This window comes from Strongyloides ratti, scaffold srae_chrx_scaffold0000005 (assembly GCF_001040885.1).
Source record: "Strongyloides ratti genome assembly S_ratti_ED321, scaffold srae_chrx_scaffold0000005".
Classification (NCBI taxonomy): Eukaryota; Metazoa; Nematoda; class Chromadorea; order Rhabditida; family Strongyloididae; genus Strongyloides; species Strongyloides ratti.
The window spans coordinates 1,494-13,347 of NW_020171513.1; the positions used below are offsets into that span (position 1 = coordinate 1,494).

At 20.3% G+C, this 11,854-nt stretch overlaps 1 protein-coding gene across 1 annotated transcript; it reads right to left on the bottom strand.

The window, feature by feature from the left end:
* Window positions 1-4,322: 4,322 nt before the first annotated feature.
* Window positions 4,323-4,676, bottom strand: SRAE_X000218700 (Hypothetical protein; the record flags this gene model as incomplete). Its single annotated transcript, XM_024644930.1, has 1 exon — window positions 4,323-4,676. The coding sequence occupies one exon, from the start codon at window positions 4,674-4,676 to the stop codon at window positions 4,323-4,325; it is 354 nt and encodes a 117-aa protein (XP_024499658.1).
* Window positions 4,677-11,854: the final 7,178 nt, after the last annotated feature.

Below are 11,854 nucleotides of genomic sequence, written 5' to 3' on the forward strand. Positions count from 1 at the left end.
TACGAATTATTGCTACATCCACCCTATTTTCTAGATTTAGCTTTATCTGACTTTTATTTGTTTTCTTGATTCGAAAAAGTTTTAAGTGGAAGACGATTTTCATCAATTGAAGAGCTTCAAAAGATGTAGATAGCTATTTGAAGGCCTTGAAGAAAATCACTTCAAAGAGGGTATAGAAGCTATGGAATCTAGATAAAAAAAAAGCATTAAGCTTGAGAAGGGTAACGTCAAATAATGACGGTATTATTAGGGAAAAATATTAACTACTTCATAGTGAGGCTCAAAACTTTTCAAATGATCTAATATTTTTAGAAGTTTATACTTAATGACGTATGTATATTTATACATAATGAAATATTAATAAAATAACATCGTAAATAAAGATTTTTTTTAAAATCTGTTTTATTTGTAAAAATGAAATTTAACTTGATTATAGTTTTATATTTATAAAAACAAAATCTTTTCTAAAATTTACTTAAATTTTTAACTGATATTTTTCCTTAGATTTTTTTATCTTATACAAAAGGTAAATTTAAAACCACTTTTTAAGATAAAAATATTAGAAGTTTTTTTGCTTATATCATAAAACAAAATATATGTATATAGTGATGTTAATTTTAATTGAAAAAAACACTAATAGATAGATAACAAATCGTTTATTACTAAATTTAAAAATTAATTGTGTGAAAAGTTATAAACTATAAAATGTGTAAAGTATATTTTAATTAAAAAAAAAATTTTTGTTTTAATAAATTATTTCAGGAATAAAAGAGATATTTAAAATTAATAGTATTTAAAATATGAAAAATTAGAAAAAACAGTGTTTTCGATTTTATTGGCAAATAATTTCTTAAAAATGTTATGAGTAATTAAAAAATTTAAAAAATAAAGAAATTTTACGTTTAACTTTTAAAATTATTTTTTTTACAAAATTATCGAAAAAAGGTTTTATCTATTTTTTTAAACTTAAACTAAATTTTGTTTTAAACAACTGATTTAAAATAGATATTACATATGCAATCTTTGCTACAATATCTATGAATAAGCGTAAGTTTTTGACAAATAAATAACTCCTTTGTTTTCAACACATTGTTTTTTTATAGAAAAACTGTAAATAATTTAAAAATCAAAAAACTCATTTACAACTTCATTGTTGTCTATATATGCTTACAACAGCATATTAAAAATGAAAAAAAATATAATCAGTACTTAAAACCTAGTTTAAAGTAACTATTATATCCTGCAATATTATTTTTACTTTTTGAAAATTTAAAATGTAGCACTTGATGATTTCTAATGGTACTTTATAAATTCAAACAATAAAAATTTGAGAATTTTGTAATTTGTATTTAATGTGTTGAAAAGGTTATTCTTAATTGTAAAGTTTTTTTTTAATATATTGTTATAAATATCTGATAAATTGTTGTTTTATTTTATTTTTTTATAGATTGTTAAAAGTTAAAAAAGAAAAATTAATTTTATGACCAATATTTATTCTGGATAATTTAATATCTTTAACTTTTTATACTTTAACGTTTAAAACTTATGTTTTTAAAGTAACTATTATTAAAAATAAATAATTAAGCAAATTTAAATGAAAAAAATTTTCAACCCAACATGATTTGCATACGAAGTTCTCTGATCTAAAGCTGTATCTGTTACTGACTACAAAAAAAATAGATGTCAAATGTATTCAAAACATTGTCATCTATAACAATAAATTAATATTAACAGTTTATGAACTATTTATAATAATATTTTTTTTATAATTTACTATTATTCTTTACCTAATAATTTTATTGTAAAAACAATTAATTTATAAATACATACAAAAATTTAAAATTAAAGAAAAAACTTTAATGAAATTTTCTAATATTTCACAGAAAGTGTCACTAGTGGTTGACAATATAAACAATATCATGTAAAAGTAACAATTGAATTTTATTTAAATTAGACCACAGTTTTTTGAATAAATATGACAATATTTGATTTTATTGCTATTATAGAGTTGTACTTTATTAAAATACTTTTTATTTAATAACATTTTTTCTATTGAAAACATTTATTTATTAATGTATCAAAAGTATATAAAAAAAGGTATTATTATTTTTTCTTCTTAGATGATATTTTTAAGCTGTCTATGCTAATGATGGTTATTAAAAAATAAGGAGTACAAAAATTTTTTGTATAAAAATTTTAATTTATGTAATTTTTTTATTTGTATTAAAATACTTTTTTTTATTGTGAATAATGCATTTATTTTATAAAAAAAACCACTTAATAGCAATTGCAAATAAAAGAAAATTAAAGAGAACTAATTTTATATAATCAACTCCAATGCTTTCGTATTATAATAAGTTATCACATTTGTTAATCATACGGAAAGTAAATAATTTGAATTTGCTCAAGATAATTTTTTATTTGGCTTAAAAAAATGGATTTAACATAAAAACTATAATATACTTTTAAATATAATCTCTTTTAATATGATATTTTTAAAAAATAATAACACATAGATAATTCAATAACAACAAAAATATTTTAAAATATGATCGTAGCCGAACTCGAATCGGCGACCTTCTGCGTGTAAAGCAGACGTGATAACCGACTACACCATACGACCGAAAGATGAATGAAGTTTTACTAAAGGTTGAATATTTTTAGCAGTTGTTAAAAATTAACTGTTTGCATTATTAATATAATTTTATAAACTAATCCTTATTTTATTATTTAAAAATTTTATATTTTTGTATGTGATATTAAAGTTTTTATTTTCAGTATTAAAAAAACTGATAGATGACAGCGGATGATTCAAAAAATAATAGTTTTATCCGTAGAAAAAGATACTTTAAAATTTGTTACATAAGTAAATCGAAAGAGATAGTAAAAAAATATAGATAAATAGTTCTACATTTTTTAGTATGATTTTTAACAAAAATGAAAAAAAAATATAAAATGTTTCGTATTATATAAATGTATTTATTGGATAAAAGTAAGAAATTTTTTTGTTTGTTTGTTATAGCTGGTTAATTTTTAACTTTGATTGTTGCAATGTTTTGTATCGCAGCTTACAAGCCATGATAGCTCAGTTGGGAGAGCGTTAGACTGAAGATCTAAATGTCGCTGGTTCGATCCCGGCTCGTGGCATATGTTTTGCATATTCTTCTTTAAAATCTTATATATACATTAAATTTATATTCATTTTAACAAAAAAAAATTCTTTTTTCTATAAGTTTACAAATAATTATATTGTTTTTATATTAAAAAAACAATTTATATTGCTAACTCCATTTTTACGTCAGAAAAATTGCACTGCTTGTATATAATTATTCTTAAATTAATAACAGAAAAAGTAAATTTTTAGATTTGTAGAATTAAAGGTCATTATTTCTAAAAAATATTTTAGAATTGTTATGTGAATTATGCCTTAACATAAATTTAAAATTAGAATCATAAATAAATTATCTTGAAAAAGTTACTGAAATTCTTTTATATAATAATTAAACTTGTATTGTTTGAGTATTAAGTTGTTTTTAAAATTTTTTAAAATTTTATTAATATATTCTGAATTTTGATCATGTTTCTAAATTTTTTGTATTATAAAAAATTTTCTTTATTGTTGTTTAATAAGAATATTAGTATCTTCACTAAAATAAATCATTTATTTTAATATATTTTCATCTGTCTTTTTTTAAAAATTTTATCTTAGAAGAAAAATATCAGCAATTTAAATTTTTTGAAGTTTTTATTTACTGTCAATATATTTTTAAATATCAGGTTTTAAAATTTACTTTTTTTGGTACTATTCCATTATACCCCCTCCCAAATTAAAATGAATGAAACTTACCTTAAAAATATTTTTTTTGAAAAAAAAAACCTATCATATTCTCCATCTTGTTTTCTACAAGATGGATAAAAAAATTAAAAAATTAATAAAAATTATAAAATAAAAAAATTAAACATAAAAAAATTTTTTTTATTCATTTAAAAAGGAATTAAACAATGCAATATCTCTCAATATTGCATCGAATTCTTTGTTTTTATTCCATTTTCTCCATGTAAATTCATACATGTACCCATTTAACATACTACGGTGGGTTCCGTTGTGACGTAAGTTTCTTTCTTTCACCGATCTCCAGACCCGTTCGATGCTGTGAGTATGAGCATTTGTAAGTAGATCCACAAAATGATATTTGTGGTTCACTTGCAAATGCTCAAACCCAGAATCCCCTACTTGGGAATACCCCTTCCACATATCGGAAATTATAAGGGTTTCTGGAGCAATCCTTCTTTTCAGCACCTCCAGAAGCGTTGCCTAGCTTTTATCTGAAACGGCCTCTACGAAGCAGTGCTTCGTTTCTCGGCAGATGCCTCCAAAGCACCACTGTTGCTGAAGCATGCGGCCACAGTTGTTCTTCCGCCTGGCCAAAAATGTTTCGTCCACTTCCACAGTTTTCCTCTTCCTTCCAATGGGATTCTGATCCTTGCTTTCCATATAAAGACATACCTCTCCGAGGTAGTTGTTGAAGTTCACAGTTGTATTGTGGTTCATTTCCAGCTCTTTCTTGCAGAAATCCACAGAAGTAAGTTCCTACTATCAGCAAAAAATGAATAAAATTGCTGTTTTGAAGGGGAGCCTGGTATCTTGAAACCAGGTGCCAATTCGTATTCCACATTCTTCTCTAAATTCTTTAATGTAGCATTTCCAATGAAAATACTTTCCAAACTGTATTTTCTTTTGATGCCCATTGCTGCATTCTTTTTCTTTAGGAATTATTCCATGACTTTGAAAGAATTTGACGGCAGCTTTTTCATCAACAAGTTCATCGGATAAAGTCAAAAAATTGAATTTATCATAAAAGTTTATTATAAATGAAAAAAAAATGACTCAAATATCAAATCCCATCATGTTTCCAATTTTTATCAGTTAATTTTTTATTCTCATCATAATCAGTTAATATGTAAAAGGGTTATTTTTGATTTGTACTTTATTTAAGTCCATTCTATTTCTTTTATGTGATTTAGATTTTATTTGAGAAAATTTTATCAATTATCAAGTACTTTCATTCATTTTAATTTGGGAGGGGGAGTATAACGGAATAGTACCCTTTTTTTTGTTAAGTAAATTTTTCTAGTTTTCAAAATATTGGTTACGCATTTCTTAATTTTGCAGTTTTGAGAATCTCGTAATTATGTTTTTATTTTTCTGTTGTATCATTAATTTCATTCGACATTTTATACCAAATAATTAATTGTTATTATCCTATTTAAAAGTATTTTTTTTTTATCATTTTACATGAATGATATTTTATTTGTAAATAGAAAAAAGTCACAATATTTTTAATTTTTAGGTTAATAAAAAGAAAAAAAATTTATTTTATCTTATATTAAGTTGACTTATGGTTTTTTTTTTTACAGATTTGTTATTAATATATTTTTGTTTTAAAAGAATTATTATTTTTATATTAAAATATTTTATACAAAAAATTTTATATTACATTTTATATGATATCTTATAAAATTTTCTTTACAATTAAGTGATTTTAATTTTATATTTTTTATTTTTATTTTCAGAAGTGCTTTTTACTATCTTTTAACTTATGTTTCATTTTTTGATATTTTTTTGCTATAATAAACTTGTGAAAAATGTTTATATAATAAAGTTGTTGAAGATTATTTATAGCCACTATTAGAACTATAACAAAATTTTATTTAGATTTAAAAAACAATATTTTTTTAACTAATTCTGAAGAGGAAATCGGCAAAAATGTTTATTAAAATGTATTTGCGATAAAGAAGAAAAATTAGATTATTAAAATGAAACTTCAATCAAGGAATATTTTAAGTTTCTTCATTTATGCATGTTTGATTTACAAAAGTTTATATTTTATTATTAAAAACTTGCCCCATACCAGGCTCGAACTGGTGACCTTGGCATTGCTTAGTAAAGCAGAACTTATAAGTACCACGCGCTAACCAACTGCGCCAATGGGGCTTGGTGGGCGAATACGGTATGACTCACTGGTGGAGAATGCACAATTTCAACCTAATTATTTTGGAAAAATGTCTAAATTTTTATGTAAATTTAAGATTTTTTCAATAATTTTTACACATCATAAAAATTTGATTTGAATTTTTTTTTTGGATTTATCTGATTAATAAAAAGTTTTTTTATTTACCAAAAGCTTATTGAATTAAAAGTAAAAGCCTTTTTTTAAAATATTATTATTAATTATGTTGTAAGATTAAAAAAATGTATAGTTGTTTTAATATTGATAACATGTAAAATATTTTTTATTCTGTATGTAAATTTTTTTTCTCAATAAAATTTTCAATTACCTAATTACATACTTTTTTAAATACAATGTTAAATAAAAGTGTAAAAAATGATTTCAAGTCATCAATTTCATTTATATAGTTATAACAACAACAAAATAAAATTTATACTTTGCAATCTTTTTTTACTAAGTTAATTTTATTAAAATATTTGACGATGCTTCCAACGGGAAGTTAAACTGATTTCTCATCAATAAGCGTTGATGGTTAAGTGGTATAATTCTCGCCTGCCACGCGGGAGTCCCGGGTTCGATTCCCGGTCAACGCATTGCCTATTTTGCTTTTTACCACTTTAACCTTCGAAAATAAAAAAAATAATTCTATAAGTTAAAAAGAATTTAAAAAAATATCTATTTTTTTAATTTTATAATAATCTTTTTAAAGCTTAAATTTTGAATGAGATTTATAATCTTTCCCAAATTTTAAAATAAATATATTAATTTATTAAAAATAATTTTAGACATATATTTGCGATATTAATAAATTTTTGTATATAATATTTAGTTTAAAAAAAAAAATAGTTATTTTACCACATTTTAAAGTACAAAAATAATTTGTACAAATTTACTTTAAATATAATCCAGAAACACTAAAGCTAATAAAATGAAAAAAAAATATTATCGCAAATGAAAAAAAACATTTTTATTTTAAAAAAAATTATAAATTAACTTTATTTTTTACGTGTTTTAAATAAATGTTAAAATAAATCAGTTCTTTAATAAAAATAATTTTAGAAAAAAATTTTTGATTAAATTTATTTTAAATTTGTATGCATTTTTTAACAATTATTAAAATATAATAGTTAAATATTTAAAAAAGTTATCATATTTTACAAGTATAAAAAATGGTAATATGGAATAAGCTAGAATTGATAAAAAACATCTTTAAAAAACTACTTACATTTATAAAATAAAACATAATTTTGTAATTTGTGTGTTAACCTATGCATTTTCTGCATTGATAATAAAGTCTAGGTTCTTAAACAACTCTGTTTAAAATCTTCTTGTCGAAATTTTTTTCACTTATTTTTAAAATAAGTGTTTCTATAAAGATCAAAAAGTAAAAATTTTAAGATATATATTAAATTAAAAGTTTTATTGGTGCAATAATATTAGGTAGACAAAGAAGTAAATTTTTTATTTAAAAAAACTTCCAAACTATCATTTTCTTTTACCTTTTATATCTTTTATTTCATGGCATTTAATCATCAATACATAGATTTCTTTTTCCTTTATTTTATATAAAAACTTTATTAAAATTCTTTTTATTAAAAGCAACAAAGAAAAATTTGAGAAATAGTCTATTTGTTTTTTTTAAAGTGACATTTTTAAAAATATGAAAAAATATAAATTAAGATTTAATGTTTTTTTTAAGTTATATTTTAATATAAAATTTTTATAAAATTAAAACTAATATAACGAATGTTTTATTTTAAAAAAAAGTACAAAATATTTTGCAACCTTTAATAAAAAGAAAGTGTTGATTTAGTATAATAAATTAATAAAAGAATAAAAATAAATTTGTAGATATTTAAGAAAAATTTAAAAGATCTGACTGATGCTTTATATATATAAATAAAGGAATGTGCTAAAACATTTTTTAAAGCGATTGCAATTAGTAATATTTTTATAATTAAGTATTCAATAGGCATGTATTAATTAATTTTTTTCTTTGTATCTTTATCTAATTTTTTTAAAAAGTCATATAAAGTTTTTATATTTCAAACATTTGATTCTTATCGAAAGTTAAGAAACTATTATATAAATGTTAACAATTTTAAGTGATAAATGTTAATGTTTTGTATAAAACTTTTTTTATTTAATATTTTACAGATGTTTTTTTTAAATATTTACATTTTGTAAAAATAGTCTATATTTTCTTGTATTTTATGTAGAATAAGACTATATTACGATACAATAACATAGCCATTAGAGCTTTACAAATCATATAAAATACTAATATTTTTATTTTAATTTTAGTATAAAAGTTTTTACTATTTTTTTAAGAGTTTCATTGTCAGTTTTAAAAAATTGTAAGTTGTTTTTTTTGAAAAGTATTCTTTATCTATAAATAATAATGACCACAATTTATCTATATAGATTGTTTTATCATTACCATTATTTAGAAAGCACCAATAAACTTTAACTATAAATCCTTATTATTATTTAAGAAACATAAAATAATATTTTATTGTAGATAAAAAATAAATTAAATATTTAGAGTGACATGAAGAACTTTGGACAAGTTTAAATGAATAATTGGACGAATTTATATAAAAGTATTAAATAAAAAATATTTTTTTACTTTAGAAATATTCATAATTTTTAAAAAATATTTTTGTTTTAAAAACAAAAAAAAAATAAAATGTGTTCATGTGAATCAAACACATTTGATAATTCTCAATTTAAACAATTGTTTTTACATTAGAATTACATGCATTATATAAAAAATAAAATATAGTATTAAAGATATAGTTTTAAGTTAAAATATATATAAAAAATTCATCTAAGTTTGTTTAAACGTTAATATGATAATTTTATTAAAAATATAATATATCTATTATTTTATTCTTATTTTTTTTACAAAGATTTAAAAAAAAGTTTATTAAACATATGCTTTATATATAAACTTTATATAAATTTAATTTTTTACGGCTAAAATTGTGTAGTTCAATTTAATAAACTTTAAATTGACGTAGTTATAGGTTTAATCTTTATAATGAGTTTACAATTTTGATTTAATGATAGTATAAGATGGTATTTTTTAGAAATTAAATCTTGGTTGTAAGCTAGAAATAACCTTTTTTATTTATTTTCATTGGAAATTAAAAAAAACATCTATGTTGAACTGGATAAAAATAAATTATTATTATCAATAAAAAATATATTATATATAATATAGCGAATTGTTATTTTTTCAAGAAATAAAAAATTTAATTTGAGTTTTAATTTAAAACATAATTATTCTCATTGTAATTTATGATAAATAAAAAATTAAATTTAAAAGCTAAAATATTAAATTTATGGAATTTTAAAAAATTATAACTTTTTTGAAAATTTTTTAAAAAATAAAATAAAAACAATAATTACACCTATTTATTTGTTTTTTTTATCTGATCCAGCATGGAATTAAAAATTTGTTTTATTAATTTATATATTTTTTACATTAAAGTAATCATACATATTTGAAAAATAATTTTTTCAATATGATAGAATTCAAATTTTGTTATTTGTAGTGTTTTATAGAATGAAATAAAAATCTTTAAATATGAATAGTTAATTCTTAATATATAAGTAATACAACATTTATTAACATTCTAATGTAACAATACATATAATTTTTTTTTTTTTGAAAATAAATTATTTTAATATCAGCTAATAACATTTAAAACAGTCATACTTTATAATTGTTTTAATATTATTATTAAATTAAATTTGTATAATATAATTTAATATTTTTTTGTGTAAGCATATATTATCTAGAAGTAAAATTTCATATAAACAATTTTATCAATATTAAAGAAAATATAGTTAATGTAGTAGAACAAAAATATTTTTTTAGAATTTTAATTAATTTTTAAAATAAATATTTCATTTTATAAAATTCTTTATGGCTTCCATGGTTTTATCCCTAGTATTGGATGATGTAGCTTTTACAGTGCCCCAGGTAGATGTAGGTGTGGAATAATAACAATATATCTAGATAATTTTTTTATTTAATATTAAAAGAATGAAACAAAAACGTAAATAATCTTTAATAATGCTTTCCTGGTTATAGTAAAAATTGTTATTCTTCCATGTTGAGAGATGTAGATAAGGAAAGACTGACTGTTATTCCTTCCAGTTCCCTCTTTTTTACTTTCCTCTTTTCTGTCTCTGTTCATTCTTCTCCGCCTTATTTTCTTCATTCTAATGGCAATATTTTATTAACATTACAAATTATAAAATTATAATTAGTGTTTTTTAGAAAGATACACATATACAATAAAAAAATTGTTCAAATAAATTAAAATAAGAACTTTTGAATTTACATGTATTAATGAGATATAAAACATATATAAATATATAGCAATAAAAATTTGTGATTTTTTAAAATCAGTAATAAAAAATAAAATAAGCTTATTATTGTTTCTTTCTGTGCTAAATTAAAAACTGCTTATTTATAAATATTTTTTTATATATATTTATAAACCACAAATTATAAAGACACATTATAACATACATTACATACCTATCATTATTTATATAACTTACCTATTTTTCTATGTAAAATGTTTTACTGGCAAAACAAATATTAATGAATCTTTATACAATAAACGTTACTATTCCGTTATATCACCTCCAAATTAAATCGATAGAAACTTATATTAAAAATATTTTTTTTTTAAAAATAAATAGGTCTATTAGATTCTCCATCTTCTTTTATACAAGATGGATAATAAAAAATTTTAAAACAATGTTAAATTCATCATTAATTTTTATAATAAATTTAAAAAATTGTTGTTAACTTTTATCATAAAACGAAAAAAAAATGACTTATATATCAAATCTAATCATGCCTAATGGCGCCCATGGTTTTCATCTCTGTTGAGAGATGATGTAGCGGTTTTGGACTTCAAAGGGGAATAAATTGAACAGATAGATTAAAATATATATACGTTTATTAATGTAATAACAACAGAAAAATATAAATAATAAATAAATAAAGAATAAGCAGAGCTGAACTGGTACTTGAGCAGACCAACTTCCTGGACAACAACTAACTTGTCTTCTATTTCTTCTCCTTTTTATACTCTCTGAATCCGCCTACATAATGCCGTCTAATGACTGGCATTACTCATGTTTCCCATTATTATTAGTTAATATGAAAAAAAGTTTTTATGTTTTTTACTTTATATTAAGTTCATTCTATTTCCTTTATGTTAAAAAAATTTTATTTGGGAACATTTTATCATAAATCAAGTATTTTCTATCACTTTATGTTGAGGAGAATATAACGTAATAGTACCCAATAAAATACTAAAAATATTAATTAATAATTCCAAGAAAAAAAAAGCTACTATAGGTGACATAAATTTAAACCGATTATATTTCATAAAATTCAACTTTTTCAATACTCTCAGAAATGATAACTTATTGTTTATAATTCTTTTCTTTTATATTATTTTTTAATATTTGTAAATTTATTTAATTATTAATTAATGTTTAATCAATATCAAAATTTATAACAAAAGTTAAAAATGTTTTTAAAAAATGATAATATTTTTATTTTAATAATTTAAATTTTATAGTCAAATGATTTGGTAGAATTATAAAACATCCACAATAATTAAAAAAAGAAATTTATCAACAGAAATATTATATATTCAGTAAAGTTTAAATCTACATTAATATTACTAAAAAAACTATTTTTTTTATAAAAAATGTGATAAAAAAATAGTTTTTTTATTAAATGCAAAGATTAGAAAGTAAAAAGAATATAGTTAATAAAAAAGTATATACAAAATTAATAATATCTT